At 42.8% G+C, this 26266-nt stretch overlaps 2 protein-coding genes and 1 long non-coding RNA gene across 3 annotated transcripts; all 3 read right to left on the bottom strand.

Annotated features, from left to right (window-relative positions):
• Positions 1-3672: 3672 nt before the first annotated feature.
• LOC109625333 (C2 calcium-dependent domain-containing protein 4C) lies at positions 3673-6254 on the bottom strand. The gene is made up of 2 exons (XM_020080545.2): positions 6114-6254; positions 3673-5274 (listed from the first exon to the last, which is right to left on the bottom strand). Exon 2 carries the CDS (start codon positions 5221-5223, stop codon positions 3964-3966), a length of 1260 nt encoding a protein of 419 aa, XP_019936104.1. The 5' UTR covers positions 5224-5274; positions 6114-6254; the 3' UTR covers positions 3673-3963.
• Positions 6255-10926: 4672 nt separating this feature from the next.
• Positions 10927-12419, bottom strand: LOC138407201 (uncharacterized). The gene is made up of 3 exons (XR_011240616.1): positions 12280-12419; positions 11623-11674; positions 10927-11065 (listed from the first exon to the last, which is right to left on the bottom strand). It is a non-coding gene; the product is annotated as an uncharacterized lncRNA (long non-coding RNA).
• Positions 12420-12688: 269 nt separating this feature from the next.
• Positions 12689-25834, bottom strand: cdc34a (cell division cycle 34 homolog (S. cerevisiae) a). Its single transcript, XM_020080861.2, has 5 exons — positions 25340-25834; positions 17561-17647; positions 17248-17345; positions 15670-15804; positions 12689-15561 (listed from the first exon to the last, which is right to left on the bottom strand). Exons 1-5 carry the CDS (start codon positions 25520-25522, stop codon positions 15333-15335), a joined length of 732 nt encoding a protein of 243 aa, XP_019936420.1. The 5' UTR covers positions 25523-25834; the 3' UTR covers positions 12689-15332.
• Positions 25835-26266: the final 432 nt, after the last annotated feature.

Raw genomic sequence — 26266 nt, 5'->3', positions numbered from 1 at the left:
GTTACGATAAAGTTAGGCTGCTTGTAGAGGCCGTAGTAATTATTATTAGTATGAGAAGAAAGGAGGAAGTCAATGTATTTTAATGGTCGATCAGTTGGACTGTTGGACTGAGGCAAGTAGAACAAAGTCTGAAATGTTGATTGTACATTGTAAAGTCTGTAAAACCCAATGTTCAATATGTCTCATTTTAAATTCATCCCAATTATCTGACAGTTCCTCACAAACAAACATTATATAATATTTAACAAATCAATTGAGTAAGTCCTCTGTTTATAGCAGCAAAAATAAGACGCATCTTTGTGCTGATATATTTATCACAAGTAAAATGTCAAGTCCACATTTTTGTTTTAAGTGTCTGCCTTTTTATGTCAGAGTAGTCAAGGAACATTATGACAAAATGATGTCGAAAGGATTTTTAAAAACAATGGAAGCTTTTACTAAAGAAAAAAAGACCAAAAAAAGTTCAGTTGTTTCAACTCCTGTCAAGTTTAAGTATTATATTTTGACAATTTCTTTAAGCTACGTTAAACATTCTTCAGATATGTATATTGATAAGGTTGTTCTGCTCAGATGTGGCCTTTCTGTTTTTACCATTTGCAGAATGTGAAACTGTTCAGTGGACTCAGCCAGACTGGGGAGAGCACCCCCCCCCCCCCCCCCCCCCCAAAGCAATTAGTTGTCAAAACAGAACATGTTACCCATATTCTCAGTGTATCATTATTTTATCCCAATATCCCCACCTAGAGTCAGAGAACAAGGCAACCCACCACAGCACAATAAGAATCCACTGAAATTCAGCATTGACACTACTGAGGTCATGCAAGAAGAACCCACCCCCCTCAACAAGAGGTTTGATAACAAGACGGGTGAATATAGTTCAGGTTCACGTTAAAGTACAAAATACAATAACTGCTACCGAGCAGGCACTGTATGTTTGCAACAGGGATTCCAACAGGTTTCACACTAAGCCGAGCAGCAGCGTCGCTGTACAGAAATGATATGATATGAGCGTATCGAAAGCAGTGCTACAAGTGTGCTACAAACACCAGGTGAGAGTCAATCCTCCCAGGATTTAAACTGCAGCTTTAGGGGCAGTGTGTGGGATTCATCAGTCTGATGTCTCCGATTCCTTTTCTCTCCTCTGCCGAGCACTTGAGGCTGCAATCCTGCAAAAAAATCCTGAAATCTATTTCTTTCTGTCAGCCTGTCCTTTTGATTTCTCGACAACCGCTCCCGCCATCGACTTCAAACTCTGCAGGCATCTCTCTGAGGAACCCTGGCAAGTGTACCAACAGGCTGATTTTGAAAGGCCCTATAAATTCTTCTGACTGCTGCAGGAGGATTACTGTTCACTTGTTTTTCTGTTTTTCTTGACATGCTCGGTCCAGTGGGCTTCATTAGAGTTGAAACACACATAATTCAAATGCCTCTCATCAGCATTTCTCAATCACTATAGTGCATGATTGGCACTTCACTGACAATAGTAGAAACCAGGACGTACGTAGTTATATTCAGTACAAATCCAGAACACGTGTTTACAGTCTTTTCAAATCATTTTTACAAAATACTACATAGAAAATTAACAACTTTGGACAAAATGTCATGCTAAACAAACACTATACCTGTTTATCACTCACTCACACACACAGACACACACGCACATACGATAAGGCTTTAGGGTTTCGTTTAACTTCGAGCACGTCGTGCAGACACCAGTGTGTTATTGACATGTCCATGTGCCATGCAACTGGTACTTTGCACTTTGACTACAGTGCTCTATTATTCTCTTATGAGACATTTACTACATGTACATGCACACAAGTACTGTACCTGTCCACTGCCAACACTGTAACTAAGGCAACAACCTGTTTGCATAAAATGTTACATGAATGATTATTTATTTAATTTAATTACACAGTTAAAAGTGTGACTAATTGTTTGTGTCCGATTGCAATTAGTATTAACTAAAAAGCAGTAAAGCACTAAGTCACAGCCACAGAGTTGAGACGAGTCAAATAAAATGATGCAAAGAAGAATTTTAGGTGATGAATTGAAGCATAGTGACTTTTTAAGATATCGTTAAAGATTATTGTGATCATGAGGGAATTTTAAACATGCGGCTGTGTGACCGTCTGCTCTTGTACTCCTGGTGTTAAGAATCTGCAACAGCACTGACGTGATGTCAACCAGTCAGAATGCAGAGTGGAGATGTTGGTGCACACATTTGGTAAAAGTCTGTTGTGAAGCAAGATGCACAGCGGTCCTTTATAAAGTCAAGAAAGTTCACCAATGAGAAATATACATTGTAAAATACATGAAGGAACTTGATATACTGTGTGAACGCCTTTGCTCCTTTCCCCACATTCATTGACTCAGTGGATACATGTAGTTACTACATGTATTTAAGACATAACTGGTGGCTGTTTAAGATGAGACAGTCCTTGCATCCCATTGACACATCGTAAGTCGATATTTCTCCCCATTTCCAAAATTAAAGGAAAAAACATGTCTGACCCCTATAAGCTTTAGATTCTCTCTATAGCCCTGTTATAGAGCTGTTCCGATAGTGATAGCATCAGAAGGGTTGAAAATGCCGGTTGGGTATCGGTGAGCAGTACAAGAATTTATGCATCAATTTGATACCATGTCTTTGAAGTATTTTCCCCCAGATAAAATGTTCTTCACCTGGAAATCCCTTCTTTTTCACAACTCCCAAAACAGCAGTTGCCCTGTACTACCACTGACAAGTATCGTTTTTAGAGCAGTGAAGAAGAAGTGTTTTTCAATAGTGTAGCGTTGGCCAGAGTTAGCTGTCAGCAATTTGGCAAATATTTAATAAGTAAAATGGCAACGCGTACCATCTGCAAGACTTTCAACCAACACACTGATGCAATCATCACTTCCATAAAAAGTCAGGAGCATACAGCTCTTAAGTATTTTTTTTAAATGCACTCGTATTGGGTCGGTACTCAGTATGAGCTGATAGACAAAGTCCAGGTATTTAGAATGGGGAAGGAAAAAATTGAATTGCAGCATTTGTAATTTCAAACCATATTTTGACTGATCTTTGACCAATTAGCTCCAAAAGTTAATCGATTGAGATACCTTCCCAAGTAATATTCCCAACTAGAATAATGAAAATCCATCCATGCATTAAGTTATTTTGTCCACACGCACACACAGAGGGATGAAAACAATACTCGCTGGGCAATGCTGGCGTGCAGGGAAGTAATCACATTATGGCAATCTTCAGCTTGCATTATCAATTGGATTCTAATTATATTTTTCATGTGTGCGTGAATGTGATTATCGTGACTGCTCTGTTTGTCCTCGCCCTCCCCCCCTGCAGGAGGTGGACCATGGTAACTGGTATCAAAGGATCATTTGCACATGGGGATGTAGTACCACTTCAAAGCTCACGCTGATTCACAAAGGCATCTTTGTGCTGTACACATGGTGCAGCTAATGTAGAATCCCTGTGTCCTGTGCTGTTGTGGATTTATGCCACATTACAATATTAAAAACCATGCAACACAAGACCACGGTGCACGCAAGGACATCGACACAGGCTGATGCACAGGTGTTCTCACACCTTTGAACCAGACCTGGCCGAGGAAGAAGGCTGGGAGACATGTCTGGAAAAAACTACTTTCATCTGTCAAATTCATCTGTCGCTGTCGAGCCCAGCTGGTTTAATGAGCTTTCATGTTTGGAAGAAGGAGCCAGGCAAAAATCAGACTTGATAAATCCTTCATGTGGACGACGGTTATCAAGAGACTCATTTTTTTTAGATCTCTCTTCTAAGAATCTCTGACCTCTTCATTTTCCTCTCCCTTTGTGTCCAGTGATTTAATCTATCTGAATAAAAAGAGCAGATTGTATAGAAACCAGTGCAAACATCTAATTTAAGTTTCAGTCAACATCCTTGGTTTGTGCCTCCTCTGACCTCCAGCTCCTGCAGCTTTAAAGTCCTGACAGCAGCTTCGTTAGCTGCACCTCTCGCTCCCCCAGCAGCGTGTCCCTCTTGAGGCTAGTACCTTTGTTCACCACCTTGAATTTCACCGACAGATTCTTCACCTGAACCGAGCTGATGGAGTCAAAGAAGAAGTCCTCGTTGAAGACCGGGTTGCGGCTGTTCTTGATGATGTTGCTCCTCTGCTTCTGCAGCTTGCCTGGGTTCAGGTAGACGGAGACGCAGCAGTTGATGCTCTTGATGTCAACGTGCTTGTCGTAAAGACTCCCCGTCCCCAGGATGCGAATCAGCAGGCGCGATGTGCTGGAATCATAGTTGGCACTGATCCTCATCGTGCCGCCCTTGTGCAGGTTGATGGTGTGCTCTTGTTGGAGGCCGTGGTCGGACGCTCCGGCACCGCCATGGAGGGAAGGGACGTGGAGCCGCCGCTGGATATTGGGGCTAGGCTCAGCCGAGCTGCACTCATCGGTGGAGAGGGAGCTGTGGCGAGCGAAGGTCCGCTTGGCTTTCACGACCTTGGCCTGAGTCTCGTGGGTGAAGATCTTGAGCAGAGACGCAGAGCGGGACAGCAGAGGAGAGCTGAAGGGTGAGGACTCGGCCGAGGAGCAGGTGTCACTTTCCCCACCGCTGAAGTAACGGTAAGGATTCATGTGACAGGTGTTGAGGTCAGCTGGATTCAGGTGGTTCCCTGATTCACTGCTTTTCCCAGGGGTCTTCCTCTGGGTGTTCGGGGAGGTGATGGGACTGGTGAGCTCACAGTGAAACAGGGACTCCTTTCGGCGGGTGTGGGGGCTTTCCTTCAAGGTGGCAAAGCCATAAGATGTCTGAGTCTTGGGAACATAAGGCAGGGACATAGCTGTCTGTGACCCGGGGTCTGCATTGGTGTCTCCAGCCACAACGTCATCAGCGCTCTCTATCTGTATGATGTGGCGGTTTGCTGCTCTCAGCAAGTTCTTGGTGTCTCCTGCGATCTTGGCCACCAGACGAGGACTCCTCGGGCTGCTGATCTTCTTCCCACTGCCGATAGTGTGCTCTGATGTAGACGGCTGCAGACTCTCCTTTGGCTTCACGTGAGGGAACTCGGGCTCTGGGGGGCAGCTGATCAGCTTTGGGGGAATGAAGAAGTCTGGGATCTTGTCTGGAGTGAGGACGTTGCTGTAAGCCGGGACTATGCCTTTCTTGTCCCCGTTCTCTCCCTGTCGCAATACGCCTGTCTCCACCGACCCGCGGATCTTATCCAGAACCCACATGGTCCCACCAGACAGTGGGATGTGGCGGTGTGTGAGGGCAGTCAAGTGCGTCTGCAATTAGTAACACACAAGGGGGAGATGTAAATGATCAGAGCAGAGGGATAAAAATAACAGCCAGGTGTCATAGCTCTGATATGTGAAAACAGTCTGAGTATTTCAGCTTAAGACTGAATAAACAAGGAAATAATACAAACCCAGGATATTGAACTTGAGCTTAAAGAACGGAGATATTAACTACAGAGTAAAATCAGATAGAGAGTAAAATCTCAGGTTATATGCTGCAGCGTCTTCTGCAGGGAGTGAAGTTAATTTAATAGCCTCATTACATTTTAGGAGCCAAAGTCGTTAAACTGACAAATGATTTAAAATATTGACCTGAACTCAACAACATTACAACAAATGAAACGGAGTCTGCAGATTGATTTGCAGATAGAGTCAATAGGAATAGATGAACAAATACAAAGAGGCTCCTTCACTATTGTCTTCTTGATATTGATTGAGAGTCTTCATTTCACTATTCCACACTGTATTACACTGAAAAATTGACTCTTTATGTGCATTTTATTCTTTAAACTTCACATTTATATAAAAAATAATAAAGTAGAAAATATCTTCCCCACGTTTTAGTCAAATTATACAATAGCCCAGTAAAATTCCTAATGGTAATAATCCAACATCTTCATGCTTCTTGAGAACATATTAACTTTTGAGTTTTAACTTAATATTCTGTGTAAAAGTTGGAAACTAAAATGCAGCAGCTACGGGAAGGTTTCCTCTCTTTACGCGACACTCCGTTTTCCAACATCTCCAAAACTTTACATCGCCTTGAAATCTGGGACAAGTAAACAAACAGATGTGAGCAACATAAACCTGAAGATAAAAATACTCACAGAAGCAAAGAAAACACTTCTCCTCCTGCTCCGTCTCTAACAGGTGGCTCCTCTCCCCGGATGAACTGTGCGCTGCGCGGCGCGGCTCTGCGCCCTCAGACCGTCTCTACTCCGGAGGCTCCGCGCTGCGCTTTATACGCGACACGCGGCGGCGGCTGACCAATAAGATCCAACTGTTGCGTTTCGTGTATCACAGCAGATGCAGGAACAAACACAGTGAGAGGGAGCAGGGATCTTACAGGTCTATCGTGCACAGCCAATGGCATCATCCAACACTCAGTACTGCGCAAAACTGAACACACATTTTGGTGTTGTTTTCATTCCAGCTGCAAACAAAGCTTCATTTAGACAGCACGTCACAGCTAACTTGTGTGGCTGCAGGTGATTTAAGTGTGAACAGCACATTGGAGTGGTCCACTTCAGTGATTCTCAACCTGGGGTCACAAGAACATTTCTGGAGGTCACGAGATGGTTGTGGAGGGAAACAAAATTGAATATAATTAAATAAATGCACACTTAGACTGGTAATTGCTTTTACATTAAATTGTCTGTACCAGTGATAAGATCCGCTTTAGAATATAATGTGTTTGTGAGAGTTAAAGTCAGGTTTTCATCGTCTTCCTGGGATAAAATATCAGTGTCTTAGCAATATTTCTCATATAATAACAAATAGTTGTAGCTATTCGCTGCTAATGTGGCTGTGAGGAGAGAGGTCAGCATCCAGGTATTGTTTTTCATATATATCTGGGCGTAAAAATGTCACACATGCTCTGTTGTATCTCAAACATTCAGAGTTAAAATCAAACTTGAACGTGATCATGAAAAACACAGAGAGACCTGACTCTTTGTTCATCACCATGCTCCATTCAGATTTGTCCACCACACACGGCACGGCGCTTGTGTCAGTAACCCATTATATCTAATAAGGCTGTGTCTCGGAAAAGCACATGCAGCTGAGCAGACAATGCAATGTGGAGAAGATGCACCTGTGTGCTCTAATTCAATTTACATTTTAAAAAAAAATGGTCTCTCCTTCTTCGGGTTTAAAGTGACCCTGGAAACTTTGCTATGGCAACAAGTACATCTGTGTGTCTGAAATAGAAAGGGCCCTACTGACTTCATTGATCTGCTGCACAAAAAGCACTTTGTTTCTCCGTCACACAGCATCAACCTGCCCAGTTCATTTCCAATCTATAACCTCTCTCCATCACTTAATGTCCCCTCTGTTTGCATATCCTCAGGCAGCCTGCTCCTGAGAGATTGATACACTAAACCTGTATTATTGAGACGGATTGGTTTTACGTCAAGTGTCACTGCTTTATCACAGATCAGCTGCATATGGAGCCGATGGCAGCGCTGCATTGACTTGACAGGAAGGAACTTAGAAACGTAGGTTTCAGCGAGTGTGAGGGTCGATGCCTGGTGACAGTGAGAGACTGAGGCTCCACAAACAGCAGATTAACAAACATTTAATGTGAGCAGCCCTGCAGGAGGTGTCAGCTCCGTCTGCCTCGGCCTCCAGAAGGAACATGAGATGAGCTTTATTGCTCTGGATGCAGCTGCCCTTCGTGCCAACAGCTAATTGGGAGCAAAACAAGCAGAGCTTTACAGTAAATGAGCCGATTCGACCTTCATTTGAATTTCAGCCTCCAATAAAAGCCTGTAAAATCCCTGTGCGTCAAATCCTAAACATTAGGTGTTTATATGAGCAACAATCAAAGATAAGATTAGAAAAAGAAAACAAGATTAAGAGTCTGCAGTCATGCTCGAATTATTACATGGTCACAGAGGACAAATTTGAGAATCAACAAAATCCGTGTGCTGTCCTCTGGAAACCATGGATGTCTGTAACCAATCACATGGATCCATCTGATAGTTGTTGACGCTGCTATCTCTGGAGTCATTGATGCTTCAGATCCTTACAGAAGTTTACCAAACCTGCTGCTGCACGAAATGTGACTGACTGACCTGGAAGAAGAATCCAACAGCCCCCAAACTATACTTATACTACTACTACTACTACTACTACTACTACTACTATATACTATCCTGATCGATGCACAGAAGTATGTGACAGTCCAGTTTAGTACCACTTCAACCCGGTGAAAAAACCAAGAACAAACCAAGAGAAACATCGAAATGAAATAGTATTTATATAAGTATAATTCATTTTCTTTCAGTGTGCTTTGTAAAAAGTGGCTATACAGGTGATAAATGTGCTTATACAGCTAAATCTGGCTCATTTACAGTTTTCGAATAATGAGCACTGTCCATATAAAATAAATAAACCAAAATAATGCGAGATAGACATAAAGAACTTTCATATTCAATTACAATATTCTTAGCAATGTATAAAAATTTGATATCATTGAAAAGATGTTCTGAAGAAAAGTCACAGAAAGATCAACCAACAACCAAGAGCATCGGATATGTTCTTTCAGACATAAATCATATGACTTAACCATATCCATTTGATTTGACACAATAATCTTTTGACCCTGAATGACCTTCTTGGTGCAACCTGGGTTCAGCCAACAGACCTGAGAACAGCAGCCACCACCTGAGCCACAGTTCCCTTTCACACATGAAGCCAAATTGGTTGTTGGGTTTTATAATCTGACATTGATCCTGACTGTCAACACGGGCACGAGTTTATGACATTTACCAACCCACACGCAGGCCCATGTCTGTTTGCACATGACCAAATACACAGACTCATAAACCACAGTCTTCACCAGAACCCAACATTACATGGTTCATCCTGTAGTGACACAGACACGAGAACGTGGCATTAAAACCACATCATCTGTTTTTAAAACTCAGATTGGAGATAATGACACACGTTTCTTGAAGAGGTCCACACAGAGGACACCGTGGGATGTAATCAACACATGAAAGGAGCCACTTGCCTTATTGACTGCAGACGAACATGTGAACTCTCACTTACTCACTCATCCTGCGGAAACTCGACCTGTTACACTCGTCAAGAAAAACAAATCAGTTGAATCTAAATAGTTTACTAGAGGTGCAAAGCAATGATATTTTAAGAGATATGTTATCATATCTTTTATTTACTGCACCATAAGATAAGCTGTATTTTTACATCTTCTTTGGCTTCTTCAAATATACTGTATTATAATGCACATATTTTTGTCTTGTTCTGTATATATTTCCAACCATCATAAGAAAGATGAAGAGAAATTTGAACCAGTGAATGTTTGAGGATCCATTAATTCTGTGTTCTCTCCATTTTATTACAGGAGAAAGAGCAAGGAAAGATAAATTATTGAAATCCAATGAAAGTGAAAGTTTATTAAAATGGAAATAATATCTCCTGGGGAAAATATTTGAATGTCACAGTGATCTGTGAACAGCTGCAGGTTCACACTGTTATCAACTTCCTCTGCAAAATAATGACATCGATTCACGAGCGTCTGAGAGGCTTCAGTGGCGAAGAGACAAGTGCAGACTACAGCCTGTGAAAGGTTAATGTGTCTGTTCTGCTCTCATTAAGAGGAAGGACCTTGGATCTCTGTCCGTCCCAAAATGTGTGAGGAACACGAGAAAATACAGAAGTGAAGCTGGTAATTGAATAACACAGATCTGACTCAGTGTGGCTGTGCTTGGCTTGTTCTCTGCTGTCATCCGGATAGACAGATGTACCGAGTGATGGGGGGGATTACATATCAATAAAGGAGCTGAAGGAGTCAATCCAGTGTGTGTTTCATCACTGTGGTGTAGCATCTTCCCCTACTGACATCCGACCGGCTTCCTGGAAGGACGGGAGGGAGGAGACGGGGCCGGTACGTGGAAACGAGGACGTCAGACTGAACTGGAGCTGCACAAAAGCTCTGCAGGAGGTCCACTGCCCCTCCAGGTTCGTTCTCTTGTTCCTGCGACTGTGTGTCTGCATTGACTTGCAGCACTGTATGGTCACTCAATAGGCCTGACACGTCATGAGGTTCCATTTTTACCCCACTGCCTCCTGACAACCTGCTTCCACTTTCCACTTAAATTCTGTTGCCTTGGAGACATGTATTCTGACATATGGATCAATCCACCACCCCATCTCACATTTTTCCGCCACTCGGGCCTGTTACAGTTCACCCGGTTCCTGCAGCTATCCACAGGTCAGCGACGGTCTCTCCTGGAGGAGATCAATGACAAACTTTCAGCCGGAGTAAGGGGGCTACGCAGTGACACGTGACCCTCGCTCACAGCGTCAGAGGGCCGCAGGTTGTAACATCTGGCCCCTCTGATCTGGCAGTCGCTTTCCTTTCCCAGACAATAACACACGGTGTGAAGAATGAAAGAAGCCGCAGAGGGAGAGGAGCAAATCCGCAAATGCCAGGGACCATTTCAGCATCCTGCTTGTTCTGCTCCGCTGAAATGGCATTTGGATTGGACACACGCAGGGCAAAAGGTCAGACCTGTTGTGGGAAACAAATTTGATGGACTCGGCTGCAGGGATGGTAAATATTTGTGGGGGAAACGAATATGATGACTGTGGAGTTAAAGGGAGTGTGGGTAAAATGATGCAAGTGAAAAAAGATAATTGTCAGACGTGGCCTGAAACACATCAAGCCTCTTGTAGTGTTAAACTTTCACGATGTCACGCAGATTGATGATTTTCATTTTTCAAGCACCACATTACAATCATTCCTCAGCTTTAAAGGGAAGAAATGAGACAATGGAAATAATAAACCATACAAGTATAAATCATGGAGTGCATAGAGCATGTGAGTGGTACTGACAGTCTACTCACAGAGTCACAGTGGGCGATGAGAATAGGTGGAAATGGCCCTTAGACACTTTGATTGGAGACAATGACAACACATAACCATGATGACTCTATGTGAGTGGATGGCAGCGCCCCCGACTGGAGGATGAAGGCAGGGAAACACTGCAGGCCTCTGGTTGTGCAGCAGTTTGCAGAATCACAGAAGTTTGAACTGAGAAAGGAAAGAAACACACAAACTTTAATAAGCTAAAACTATAAAATACAAAATAACTAAATCATAGTAATGCCAGAAATGGAATGTTATTACTATGAATATGTTATATCTTTCAGACAGGCTGGTACAAACACCTGACAAGGTAACTAGAATAATGCTGTTGCTGCCCTCTAGAGGTATAAAGCAGTCATTGAACAAATACTTATGCATGTAGTGTGATGGAGAGCATCAGGGAATCCTTCCAACCTCCACCACTCTGATCATCATGTGACTGCGTCCACTCTCCTCACACACTGACTTTACCAACACATAAGAGAAAACTAATACATGCTTTAAGTTCAAATGTCCCTAAAGCAGTCGTCAATGTGGGCCCCTATAGGAATTGACGATAAACTGTAAAGTTGTTGAAATGATGACAGATCAGAAAAAGCGCTGTAATTCACCAGTTCTCTGATCAAAGTTTGAGGATTTGAGAGGTAATAACATAGAAACAAACTCCAGTGAAAGCTGTTACTGTATGAGCCTGTGTCTCAATCAAGAACAAACACACTCACCTATTGTCTCTCCTCATTCTTCTTCCAGGATCACATGCGTTCTTTAAAACATCTGTACAAAAAGACACAGTGACAGGATCCTTGGTAATTAGTTTCCTATTAGTAGAACCTACTAAAATATACTCATTTCCAGTTGAGGTTTACAGACACAGAAAATGTTTCATTTAGAAAAGAGATTTCTGTCACTGCAGAGCACTTTGCATTTATAAAGCACTGATTTGTAAGTGTGGTCACTTCCATTCTTTTTATTTGAAACTCATCCATCAATCATTTTGTTTATTAGAACGTTAATTTAGTTTAAACAAGCTAGTCTCAAGTCTGAAGTCCAAAACTCAGATACATTCAGTTAAATCACTGACAAATATCGATGGAATGATTTCTTGTTTCAGTTGGATTTTCATATCTCAGTCCCTTGATTAGCCCGGCTGCATGTACTGTACATTAAAGGGATAGTGCCACTATGCCAATGGAGGGGTGAACTACACTAATACAATGTTATTTATAATATTATGAGTGAATTTTCCTTTTTGGGTGAACTATCCATTTAATGCATTGCAGCACACATGCTGAAAAGGAAACAGCACAGACAAATGATCTAGATTTATTTCATGCAAAGCGAGTGAAAGTAACAACCTCACAAAACATAGTGAATCTTACCGCCGTTTCCTCCCAGACTTCAGTTTACCAAGGGTGAAGAAAAGAGCAGGAGACAAAAGAGAAGAAAACATTGTCATGAGGAGGTTTCTTTCAGTTCTCACTTTTAACATAAAACATGGGAGGCATCAGGAAATCCTTTAAAGTCTCCACCACCCTCTGAGCTTAGCAGGGTGACTCCTGAGTACACGTCTCATCATGCACTTTCCTCTGTCCAGTGAAAGGTTTATAAAACCATCAAGCGCAAGGGAAGAATACGAATCTTACCTTTCGGAGCTAGACTCAAGAGTTTCACTCAAATCGCATTCACTTGCATTTCTGCATCTATAAGAGAACACAGAGAAATGTATAAATCCCTCAAATAAAGCAAATGAAACCCACCTTCCAGAAAAAATGTAATCAGAAGTCAATATCTAATAAAGATCTTTATTTCAGAGTTTAAATAGATTTACAAACCATAAGAAAAAAAGAAATAAACAAGAAAAAAAAATACATCAAGTGATCGTCAAAATATCCACATGTGCATATCAAGGGATTGTAAACAGTCCTGTGAAGCCAAAAAGTGAGACTCCCCAGGGTCAGGTTCACTCAGCGGAGAAAAGGATTTGTTTGTTTTGTTGGTTGTTTTGTTTTTTCCTGAGGTTCTTGTTGTTTTCTGTAATTAACTGCTGGGGTTTTTTTTCCCTCAGTGATGCTGCCACCAATCAGAGCTCAGAGAACTGGGGAGGAGGTGATAAAAACAACAGTGGTTTGACAAAAAGGAAGCAAAAAGAAAAAATGAAATCCCATTCACCCTAAAAACATCGTAACTGAGGGGGAGAATCATTCATAGGCTGTGTATCGGACATCAGTCAGTTATGGAATATTGATCACTCATTGCTGAGCGTTCAGAGCTGAGCCGGGCTGGAGAGAGTTAATGTTAAATGTGCTGTGGCAATTTGGTTCTGTGTAACTTTTCAGATTTTCGTGAAATCAAATCGGCCGGTACATTTTATTTTGCTCTCCTGCAAACAATCCTGTTTTTTTTTTTCTTCAAACAATCAGGTCAATATTCTTAGCACTTAATACTTATAAGACAGAAAACATTGCAGCTCGCACCACAATTTGAAATTAAAAAGATTACATCAAAAAAACTGAAAAAGAAGCCCCCCAAAAATAAACGGACAACCCTCAGGCCATTCACAATGCAACAGTTTTAGATTAATAATTGAGAACCTTAGTCCCTGGACACAATCCCGACCCTTATAGCAGATCTAAAACCACAAACACATCATTAACAGCATGCTAGTGAAGAACCACATTCTCCTGTTCATGCTCAGAGATCAACCCTATCCCCCCCATGCCTTCCCCCTTTCTGTGCTTCTTCTTCACAACATCTCAGCATCTCATTAACGTTCTGCGAAATATTCACTCACTCATTCACTCACTCGCTCAAACATAACGGATACATTGTTACAGCAATGTTGATCAGAAATACTGCTGGATGGTGGTACTGTGTCTTGTGCAACAGAGGACTCCTGACAGAGAGGCTCTCTAACGGTAGACAGAAAACAAAAACCCTCCCTCAGACCAATTTTGAAATCACTTGCACTGTGACCTGATCTCTCAGGCAGCAGGGGTCATTGATTCAGGTGAGTCAAGATGGCTGTGGCCCAGTGGAACACGTCAGAGTAGAAAAAAAAACACACTGCCTGTGCACAGAGCCACCACTAGGGGGATGTGCTCTGTGACGTCTTGTGTAGAACCTCACTCTTGTTTCTTCTTCCTCTTGAGACATGTACTCCTCTGGTTTAGAATACCAAACCACTGACAAACATAAAACAGGTATGTAGGCTGGCTTGTAAAACTCAAGCTGGAGTCTGCCACGCTTTAAAGCACTGCATAAAAAGTGAGTTCAAGCACTGACTGCATAGGTTTCTTTTAAATACAGTACATTGGATTTCATGAGCAGCAGCAGGCTCAGATAGCTGTTTGTTAATGCATCCAGGCCACAAGTAGCACGTGCTTGAGGGATGAAGGCTGCGTGGCAGTCGGTTGAGGACGATCCTGATCTACATTCCATACTTCAGTTCAGCTGTTGGATCTCACCTTTCTTACTCACAACCCTGGACAAAATCCGACAGGAGCAGTTATTAATAACTTGTTCCGTTGGTTTTTCAACACCTGAGACCTTGCGAGCCTGAATCTCTCCCCCTGCCACCTTTGTTTGTCTGGCCGCTAGGTTTTTTTTTTTTTTTTTTGCTGTGACCCGTCTGCCCCATGAGTCGTTCAGACCTGCGGTATCAGGGAGCGAGGGAAGGCACAAGGCAGAGTGAGTGGCTTCCCTTTTTTGGAGCAGCACGAGCCCAGGGGCTCTAAAAATGTCAGAGGTGAGGCATGACAGGCCTTCAAACAGCCTGGTAACTGGAGGTCACACACATGGCTCAGAGACGGACACGACTCAGCTTTTCAAGACGCACGCACGCACGCACGCACACAAACACACAGTATAATTTTTCTAACTTAGGTTACTTTGCAAATGCTCTACGCTCTGATCTGACCTGTGATATTACATTCCTCTCTGCTGCTGCTGATCATGATGATGACAGTGACCACATAAAAACACAGCACACAACTTATTGTTGTTCCCCTCAAAACCAGAGGAAGAAATATGTTGTGTAGCTCAAAACACTTCTGTGGGAATTTGCACAAAGTTACCGGAGCAGAAGAGCCGAAGCAGACGAGGAAGTACTGTTGCCATAGGTTTTCTTGCTGTGTGTAACCTCTACTCAGACAAAAAATCTGAAAGAATAAAAGAAAACATGTAGGAAACCAAAAAAAACAACTCTGTAGCCTTCTTTTCTTCGATGCATCAGGTTTTAGTGTGCAACTGTGACAGGAGGGGACAGTGGGGCCTGTGCTAAGTGAGGATGATGATGAGGGGTTGAGGAGAGAAGAAGAAGGGCAGGGGGGACGGGGAGTTAAAGTTCAGTCCATGGTAGAGGAGGGAGGTGTGGGTGGGGGTAGGAGGCAGGGACTGGTCAGGGGTGAGGGGCTGGCGTCACAGGGAGGCAAGGTCAGGAGTCCTCGGTGCCCGAGTCGTCCTCATCATAGCAACAGTCCTCGTTGTCATCCTCATCGTCGTCATCGTCCTCCAGCTCCTCGTCATCGTAGTAGTCGTCGTATAGAAGGTTTGAGCCGTCGTCTGTGGGCGGGACTTGAGTGCGGACGCAGTACTCGTCTAATGTGATGGGAACCTTGACGCCGTCCCGCTCTGCCTCAGCTTTGGTAGCCAACACCTGCTTCCTGTGAAAGGGAAAGAAAATGGAAAATGAGGACACATTTTTAAATAAATCGCTTGTACTGTCATTACCTTCTACAGACAAACTCGCTAGTGTATGAGGAGTACTGCACCTGATGATCTCGATGTATTCTCTGTCCTTGCCCTTGCTATCCCTCCACTTGCGGTACATGACGGAAGCGTCCACATTGGCCGGGGAGAAGGTGTTGGGCTCGTTCAGAAGGGAGATTACGCTGAGCAGGATGGTCCTGCAGAAGAGACATCAACAGATAGAGGTATGTGAAGAGGGAGATTTAAATAGGAGAAAGAAATACAGAGAGGGGAAAGGTAAACAGAGCAAGAAGGGGGAGTAAAGATGGAGGTAAGACGAGACAAGAGACATTGAGAGCACAAGACAAAGATGTGCACAGGGATGGAAAGAAAGATGGACGTGTGGACAAAGAGAGGGGGAGGGGCAGGGGGAGACGAGAAGGTTACATTCAGACAAGCAGCCTGCAACACATCCATTTGTCTCTTTTAGTACTCAGCTCTTATAGAGATACTAATAGACAATACTACCATTTATTATTTATACTTGAATCAACTAGTTGGACTGAACAAGTGATGGATCACCATACAGGGGGAGTGAAACGATTGACTGTTAGAAGTAAACCTCGTCCCTTGAACTGTTTTCACACCTGTGATCTCCCACCTGCTTCCTCAACTCATTTTCTTCCATTTTTGTTGTTGTTCAGCTTGGGGCCTACAAAGGAGCCATTATTGTGGTACACGGCTTTATTCAACTGTGAGAGTTTATGCATAAACATAATGCTTAAGGGAAAAGTTAGGGAGAGGGAGACAGAATGGGGAAGCTGCACGGGTTGAATAAATGTGTGTCATGTACATATCTGAAATAAAGGGTTATGAATTATACATCATGTTTGGATGTTTGCTGCATTTACACTGCAGCAAGTCGGCTGGGAGTCGAGGGACGATCTCAAGTAACTGTCTAGTGTTGTGTTAGACTCTTGGCTTATTAGCACGGTTGCTCCTACATCCTGTGTGATGCAAGACTGTAACAAAACTGAGTTGGGAATTAGTCAGTCCAAAACAACATTAGTGGTAGTTCTAGTGCTAGTTTTACTGGCATATTGACATTTGTCTCTGTCCAGTTGCTTTAATTTTACTGGTTAACTCTAGAATATACCAGCCACTGTGCAGACCCACAATAGAAGCATCTGTGAACAGCTGCTGCTAACAGCAGCATTAGCATAAAAAAGATATTTGACACACCTAAAGAAAGGAAACTGTGGAGCATTTTAAGACTATGACTGTCAAATCACAACAAAGTGAGGTGCAGCTGCACAAAGTCAAGAAAAATGCATCAACAAAAATCTTGTTAGGAATGTAGGAAAATCAGTCAAAAGACCCAGAAATGGTAAAGAAAGCTTTAAGTCCAGACCAGACTACATTAAAAGGGCAATTTCTCCCACACTGTTCTTCTATATTAATGTAAACGTGAAGCACAGATGTGTAACTGTATGCACTAATGTTTACTTCCAGCTTTGTACCTCATAATAATAATAATTCAAATCATTTTATGACACAAAGAGTTACAAAGAGTAACTCTGCTGATCTGGTTTTGTGTGTTGCCCTTTAACAACAGAATCTAGATGTGGAGAAACCTAGAGGATTGTTGGAGTGTTGTGTACCTGACGTTCTGTGTTGGGTTCCACCTCTCTGATGGCAGCTCTCCGCTCTGTGGGTCATCCACTGGTGGGTGCAGGATAGAGATACACACATCCCCATTCTAGGAACGCATGAGAAAATATTAGGCATTGGACCTAACATTTCTAATCTGGAAGCACATGACAAGCATATATTGTTCAATCATATACAGTATTTTTACCCTACGCATACAAGCAGTGGATTGCAGGTTTAAGAACAAATGCAGAGAAGCGATGACTAATTTCAACCAGCATTCAGTGTACAGTTTTAACCTGGATTTACACTGGTCAGAGTTACCTCATAAATGTTGGGATGCCACATTTTAGTGAGGAAGCGGAACGCAGGTGGAGAGTACGGGTAGTCAACGGGGAACTTGATCCTTGCCTGAGTGTGAAAGAAGAGAAATAACAGCAATATGAATGGCAGGCGGTTTATACACTTCTCCCTCGCTAACAAAAGTCCTGTTATGTCACATCATGGTTACTTCCCTCTAAACTGTGACTGATAGGTGAGAATGATTTCCACCGATCAGAACAACAAAGACTTACTGGCTCAGACTATATTAGGAAAGTAACCATGATGCTTTTAACCATGCTGCTGAAACATTTAGTCCACTGGTGTTGCGGATCCACTATCCTGCTGGTGGACATAGTCTCTCTGAGTTCACTCACACACAATTTTATACATTGTACATACATTTTATGGCTTTGATGTCAACAAACCGCAGCTCAATCGTCTATACAATCAGACTTATCAGCTTTAATAGTGACTCATAGAAACCTATAAATAGTAGCATTAGAGTTGTGGCAAACCCTAGTGAGGGGGAGCTGATGTGGAGGAGCTAATGACAGTGTAATGTAATATGGTGTGGAGGGAGGGAGCGATGCATTCAGCTGCTGAGTGTGTGTGGAGCTTAGAGAAACGCCAGGAGGGTGGGTCGTTGGGTGGAGTCGGGTGGGGGATAGGGACATCATGGTGGGGGTTTGTCCTCTCCAGCTGTCACTGCAAACCCAAAACAATCCACTACTCATACCCCATGTTCTGCTATTATATAGACCCCTGACACTGAAGCTACACACACACATCCCACTATCTGCACAGGCCACCAACTACACTGACTACACACACACCCGCACACACACACACACACACAGACGCTCACATTTGCTGATTCGGCATGGTCAGCTGGTCCTCGCCACAGAGAACCATCAAGCGGAGGGGGGTGAAGGGGGGCTTGACGGCTACATGGGAGCAGGGAGGTTGGTGGTGGAGTGGTAGTGGGAGGAGGAGGGGGGATTCCAGTTGGAATAATGGAGGTTTTGCTCTGTACAATACTTTAAGCCTTTAGTGCTCTTTGCACTGTAGCATTTTACCCAGGCTGTGTGAAGCAGAAACACAGTGTTTATCAAAGGTTCAGTGCAAAATGCTACAAATGTGATGTGTTAATGTTCCCTCACTGTGCTGCTGCCGGTTGTGTCACTGTGTCAGTATGTCCTGACCTCCAGTGCAAGATCAACATTTGTTGGTACTGGATGTATTCCCTGATACCGATTCCTGATTTGACAGAATAAACCTGTTCTCAGACCACAGAAGAAACTGACTCAGCCCTGAGAGAATGCTGCCTGTGTGAGAGAAAAGAACAAAATCCCAGGGTCTGACTGACTTGGCCAAAAACTGGCAGCCTTTCAGAGTGCAGGGTTCAAGCCAACATTGTACAGATTACAGGCTGGCAACAGTACAAGACATAGCAGCCAGCCAAGCGGGACAGGGACGTGGAGAAGAGACCAAGGCCACAACACAGAGAGCTCGGTTTGTCTTCTCAAACAATATCAGCATCCAGCTCATCTCTGTCCACAGCCTGACAACTGGGAGAGAAAACCTTTGCTTGTGCTTTTGGGAAGACTCCCTCTCCATCATGTCATGTGCGACTGACTGTTCAAATGAGTGTTGACCTCAATAAGAAGAGCTGAGAACTGCAACATCTGCCAGTGAGGATGTTTTAAATAAGATACAGTTGCTCTCATCAGCATTAATTTGTAAAACCATTTAATCCAATTCAAAAAGAGATGGAAATGGTGCAAAAAAGAACTAGAGGGCATTCAGCAGAGCACAAACTTATGCCAGCACTTCAACAGCAAAGCAGTTTGTTTGTCTTCCATATATGATTTTTCTAACAATACACATCGTGAATGAAAATCTCTTCAGCAGCTTGAAATCTGAAAAACCCAGATCACTTCAGATGGATTAAAAAAATCCCAAAAGACCACCAAAATTAAATTCACTCATCTTCTGGCAAAGATTTTTCTTTGAGCCATCTTGGAAACAAAAGGAGGGTGAGGCATGGAAGACAACCAACACTCCATCCAACAGTGGAAAGTAAAAACAGAACCAACCACCTCTTTGGTCAGACACAGAAAAATTATACCTCTCATAATATAAAACATTTAACTTAAGTGTCTGTTTGTATGAATAAAAATAAAACCATGTCTCACTGTGGCCTGTTGTTTAGGGATTTACGCATCAACATTTGCCATAAAATAGCTCTATTTAATGTGAATACAATCACCAAGTAAAGCAGCAAGGTGGGAATATGCATTAAGGAAAGCATGCACACTAATCCCAGTAAGAAAACGTCACAATGCATCTGACCAGGAGTAATTATCCAAGCAACACAATATCACAAACTGAAGGCAAACAAACAGCAATGCATGCAGTTACCATTAAAAGCGTTGGATACAAAATACACTGACAAAGTGAGGAGACCCCTTGTGGTTTGATTGATTTAAAAACAATTGGGAATAGGTGCAGAGCAATTTGTCCCCAATGTTATAAAACTTACATGAGACAATAAATAAGGACAATGTGGTGTAAAACTTCACTAGAGTGAAGATGAGTGCTGTAACTCTTGACCTGCCCACCCGACAATGAGCTGACACCAAACCCTTGGTGGATAGAGGGAGGAAGGGATGGAGGGAGGAGAAGATGGATGCATTGGTTTTAGAGAAGAGTGGCAGAGCAGAGCTGTACTTGACAAAGACAGGCTTGTTGGTTGGCTCATTTGCTCTGTAGCAGCAAGCAGCTCGTCTCCTGTCTCATCAGCACCGAGAAGACAGAAGCAAAGATAACGCGAGGAGGAGGAGGAGGAAGGGAATAACAGACTAGGGTTTATGAGTCCAGCATCAGATCAAAAGATTTGAGATTTTCCAGAAATCACCCACTTTATACGAGTCATATTTTACCGTGATCATTGTAACACTCACTTTCTCCTCACTCTGCATCCACAACCCTTTTGGACCAAGGAGTAGTTGGTGATGGAAATAAGGTTCTGCTTCACAAGCTCAAACAAGATCTCTGCCCATCACAAAGAGTTAACCTCTGTACATTTGTTGCAACATGCCACCACCAGATTTCCTGTCATGCTTCATAATCCGATTGCGTACTAAATTAATACCGCCCATGGTCAGAAGGTAGTTTACTCTGAAAAGCTCAATTAAATAGTGTACATTAAGTGCACACAATTTCCTGACCAGAGACCCTGGAAGGGCTTTTTAACAAGGATATAAGAATAAAAGATCAATCTGCTTGGTCTAAGAAATTCTTTCTTGGATTGCAACATATAAAAGCTGAGATGCTAATGACAATAGGAGTGAACGTGCCCACCCTGTGGAAAAAGACAGGAAGGTGAAGTAAACCAGGTCAAAAACCCTGAACAGGAAAAAAAATATTATGTTCTCCCTACACCTCTTTCTCTCTCTCTCTCTGCTCCACTTACACACATATACATAAAGGTCCCAGAGATTATCATTAAGGCCACTTAGAAGGAGGAAGTAAAAGAAAGGAAAGCATCAAACGGTGGTGTTATGTTACACAGCGATTCTTTGGTGACCGTGTCACGTGGAAAATTAAAAACCACCAGCCAACATTTGCTTCATGTTTCAAGGGTGGGATTACCACACTCGAGGCCCATATAGTATGAGACAAGGAGTACATGGCCAGGTCTTTAGGAGACGGACATAGTGGACTTCTGGGGCCTCACCCTTACCTCCGCTCGCAGCAGGCTCTCCTTTCAAGGAGGCACCACAGCGAGGAAGGGCTCCGTCTGCTCCTGATCTGACTGTTTCTGTGTTCCTTCTTTTTTCCGTCTGCCCTGCTCTTGTTTCTCTGTGACACCGCCAGAGGGGGGGAAACATGACTCCAACGGCTCAGCCAGGCCCGGCCCAGACACGTCCTGTGCAGCCTGGTTGGGTCCTCTTGCCCGTAACCTCCCCCTACACTAGCAAGGCTAACACAGAGCTCACACAAATTATGCAGCACACACGTGAGGAGGAAAGAAAGCAGGCACAAACACAGAGTCAGCTGCTCGACACAACCCCCGGTCTGTCAGAGGCTAAAAAAGATACAGAGAGGCCCTGGCCAAAACTGAAGGGCAACACCTCCTGTCCTCTGAAGAGGTGGTCAGTCGGGTAAAGCACCTCACTGAGATATGCAAGAGACCCTATTTAGATAATTACACGCAACCAAAATTCAAATGAACGCTGCTTAGTGCTGAGGCAGCAGAGTTTCATAGAGCACTTTCACAGCTATACAGTTCAGTTCCATGTCACTACGCACACAGCATAGTTTCACCTGTACGTCTTTGTGAAACACAGATATGAGGTCACAGATGACCTTGTGTTAAGGATGACAGGCATCAATCTCTGCTGTTGTGTTGCATGATACAGAACAGAGCAGGAAAAGGTTGTATCTGTGAACCATCAGAAAAGGCGATGTCACAGTACCACAGTTGATTATATGGGTTTGGTGTTTATGTTAATAAACCACATAGATGGTAACAGCAATAAAGGGAATAATAGCAAGTAAGTAAGTTATGTGTGGTAGAGTGTGATTGTGTTATTCAATGAATTATCGCATCTTAAAATGTTCCTTGTTATGAAAATGTGCTAAAAGGTGAAGTGGGAGAGTGTCAAAAAATTAGACTAGAGATCAACGAAAAAAACATGGATGCAAGTCATAATGTCATATAATTGATCATGATTATGCGATGTGTACAGCTCACATTTCATACAGATCATAAAACTACTATAAAACTACAAAGCCTCCCCATTAACTTTAATTGTAGAGCTGTATAAAAACTCTAAAATCTTATCCCTATTTCAAGGTTTTTATTTTAAAGGCTAAGATGTGTTAAATAAATTAAAGTTTAAACCTCATAGTCACTGTATCATCAGAACAATCAAACTAAATGCATACATAAACACAAAACACAGTAACGGGGGTGTCACTGTCTCAGCCTCCTTTGAAATTGTTGTGTTACACGTCACGCTGGCATGTAATCTATTAAACATGAAAAAAACACAACATATTAGCTTGTGAAGTATAGTGTAAACATGGAAAGGTGGCAGAATGAAGAGTCTTTTTAATGGGAATTTCGTAGGGTTACTGACTCATGCCCTAAAACCCCTTCAAGTGTGTACTTCTCAGATCATACACGACCCAGGAGCACGGCTGAGTGAGGGACTGACGAGCGCTCGACGTACTTTACTACGTAGCAGGAATTGCGGTTATCGTGGCAGAGTCAAGGTTAAGTCTGGTTTTTCTGTCCCATGAAGCTGGTTCACTTCTTCTTTAGCACTCCCAATGTTAGGCTGAGTGAAGCCAGACAATGAGTATGTTAAACTTGAACTTTGTAGTAAAGGCCGGGACTCTGAAGGATAACTTCACATGACAAAGTAGAAAGTGTACAAACACACACACACACACATCCAGAGGATCTAAAGCTTGAAAGTATCTCAGAACCAGCAATTAATATCAGCACAGGGCCTATTGTGAGACCCTCAGGTCAATGGTCAGTTGGTTATGATAAGGTAGTGTTTACTAATGTGTTGTGGATCCATGACAGTTATCTAACACTGTCTGAATGACATTTCAGTATGTCTCAGCACAGTGTGTCTGCAGTCATGATATATTAATCATGGTGTGACTCTTTCTGGGAGCAACACCCATGTAAAATAAATACCTGACTCAGCCAGGTTTCATGTGACGTCACGACCCTCCCCGTTTCTGATGAACAGGCAGCTGTGGAGTGTCATAACTGCTGGTTTGTTTGGGTAACCTGGTCATAACATTGTGCCACTTTTGTTTTTCTTTCTTCTTAGAATACGCATGGCAAACAGGTTGGATGGAAACCCAGCACAGAACAATGAGTCACAACCATGCGGTGGATTTCACAGCTAGCCTGTGCATTCCTGGCCCGACAAAGGAATCCTGTACACAGCACCCACAGAGAACAGAGAACGCTGTCTACGGTAGCCCGGCCGGGGCGGCCCACTGCCTGCGTTTACAGGCTTGAAAAAAGACCAGAGGCTAAATGAACAGGCTTCTCAAGAACCAGAATCACAAAGCACTGTATGGCTTAACTGATGCAATAGGCTGTACACAGTGGGAGCCATTACTGAAACTTCAACTGTAGTTGTTATATGAAAACCACTGTGAATAATGTCGGGCGTAGCAATATGAGCCTATGACAAAAATCCCTTGTAAAGAGACCATGTAAAATTTGAGTATTGTGTTATATTCATTAGAAACATTTTTAACCTTTCATGGTCGTTAAATGTATTAACCTTATGTTTTTCTCAAAAAGACAGGATGGTTGAGGGACAATAATAAAAGCTCATGATGTCTGAGAAAGTAATAAATCAAAGTGGATTAAAGGGTGAATACCCACATTAGTATAGGACTGAACATGTGGGTGAACAACAATCTGTTCTTTGTTTTGCAACATCTGAAGTTGATTTTCACACACACTCATTTAGGTTTGAGACAAATCAACTCTGGGCTCCCTGCTGTGCCAACAAATGCAAAGCTATCCTATATTTACAATGTAGGTGGGACTCCAAGTGAGGCTGTTTGTGTGTCTTCAGATATTTTGCCTAAAACATGATAAACAACCAGTAGTTAACAGTAGGTCAGAGGTCAGAGTCATGGCTGTAATGAAGAGAAGAGCTGATAAGCCTGAATCTTTGAATAAGATAACAAATAGAAAGTAAGAGCCAGAGAAGAACAAATTAGACATTCAGGCCTTTAAAACTGCAGGGGCAGATCCAGGAGGAACTGGCCTCAGTTGAAATCGGTGTAGTCAGTAGTACTAATACTACCAATAAGCATGACTATTTGTTAGAAATTTGAAGAGTTTTTTTTTATAACAGGTACAACAGGTACAATTTTCAAAATATATTCAATGGTGTGTGGCTCGAAGCTATAGAGCTTTAAACAAGGAATGTGCCTTATGTGCACCTTACTGAATTAGAAATAATGCATGGATGTTGAATATGAACAGGCCCCTCTGTGTAAATTGTGGCCCGTTTATGGCCCCCAATATAGAAAAATACTAGATCCGCCACTGTCTAAACTGCCACTAGCACAAACACTCGCCAACAAAAACAAGACATGTGTGAAAGCCACACATCTTCAATCACAAGGGAGGAAGTTTGCCAGAAAACAGATTAAATGGCTCATGAGTCTCCCTGTGTTAGACACGCTGAGTGTCCACAGCTCAACCAGCAACACGTTTGAGTACACAGGGCTGGAAAAGGGGCCTTTAACCTGGGGCTGTTGGTTTGAAATAACAAAACACAAAGTTGGATAATGAGCTTGTCTGATTAGATGAACCTTGAGGCGGCCAACGCTAACAACCCTTTTGTTTCAACACACATATGACAGTCAAACGCCAACCGTCGCTATGACGGATCTCAGCTAGCTTGTTTAAAAAAAATGGGCTTGGGGCAGAAAGTTTCAGCGTCTTTTAGCTTGTACTAACACAATCTAATAGTCCGGACTGAGTGGAGTTGATTGAAAGTTGAACAAAGAAGGGGAGACTGGTTTATCGCTGTAAACAGGAAACAACTGTCAATTAGCCGAGTTAACGTGATCAACGATTACCTGCTGTTAATAAAGACGTTGACTGAGAAGCTAATGTTAGCCGCTGGACTGTCCTCTGTGAGTGAACTACTTTAATACAAGCTAAATCAAGCAGCTACAGAACAATAGATCGCCTGCTAGCTAACATTAGCTACTCACCTTAAAATAACCACCCTCGTAGTGTGTGTTCGGGGGTCCGAATATCGCTACTTCCCAGTTGTACATGTCCGACTCGTCCACCAAAGTTATCTTGAAGCCTTCCACCGGCTCGTCTTGGAGACTCTTCATCTCCAGCATCAGTGCTTTCTGGGAACTGGCTACATGGTGCCCATGCTGAGCCATGTTCCACAACGACTCGTATCAGATGTATCAGCCGACACCACCACCACCGCTGTGCCTGCGGAGGAGGAGGAGGACAAGGCGAGCTCGGAGCAAACAATAACCGCCAAGTCAAACACAAGCGGAGCCCTGTCGCACGAGTGACGCTGGTTTCCGTTGGTTTTTGTTCCGAAGCAGTTTTTTATTTTTAAAAATCGCGACCGTGCTTCCTTCGGTCAGAAGTGGAGCGTCTTCTTCTTCTGTTGTTGTGAACAGTCCAGTGAAGCTCCAGTTAGTCACAACTGCCGTCAATTCACAGTGGGACACACAGATTGCACTTCCGGTTGCAGCTTTTCGAAATTAAGCTCCCGTTGATGTTTGAGCCACATGGTTCCACAGTAAACAACTCACAACTTCACAATGGAGTTAACCTTCTTCACAAGACAGAGTCGAATCGAAAACATCTTTTTATTTAAGTGATTTTAGCTTATAATGCATTTGTCTTAGTTTTGATCTGCTAGCTCGATATCAATGCTACCTCAACTTAGATTGACTTAACAATATGGATGTTTTTTAATACATATGATGGGCTTTGAATTTTGCATTTTAAATTAGTAGCGTAGCGGGTGTTCGTCGTGTCTTTTTCACGTAGGTTTTCAAGTACATACTATAAGTTTAGTTTGAATGCTTTTATACTGAAAATACACACAGGTCATTTTACTCGTTAGCTTTGTGTTGATGCTAACGAAAGCTAGCCTGTCTGCTCCT

The sequence above is a fragment of the Paralichthys olivaceus genome, chromosome 3 (assembly GCF_024713975.1).
Source record: "Paralichthys olivaceus isolate ysfri-2021 chromosome 3, ASM2471397v2, whole genome shotgun sequence".
Lineage (NCBI taxonomy): Eukaryota > Metazoa > Chordata > Actinopteri > Pleuronectiformes > Paralichthyidae > Paralichthys > Paralichthys olivaceus.
This window is presented reverse-complemented; position numbering and strand designations above follow the sequence as displayed.

Excerpts from the sequence above, each read along its gene's own strand:
- LOC109625333 (XM_020080545.2), bottom strand. The coding sequence starts at position 5,223 with ATGTGGGTTCTGGATAAGATCCGCGGGTCGGTGGAGACAGGCGTATTG.
- cdc34a (XM_020080861.2), bottom strand. The coding sequence starts at position 25,522 with ATGGCTCAGCATGGGCACCATGTAGCCAGTTCCCAGAAAGCACTGATG. Across the intron at positions 17,648-25,339 it reads ACGAGGGTGGTTATTTTAAG|GCAAGGATCAAGTTCCCCGT; the intron begins GTGAGTAGCTAA and ends TTTCACACTCAG. Across the intron at positions 15,805-17,247 it reads AACCCAACACAGAACGTCAG|GACCATCCTGCTCAGCGTAA; the intron begins GTACACAACACT and ends TCTCTTCTGCAG.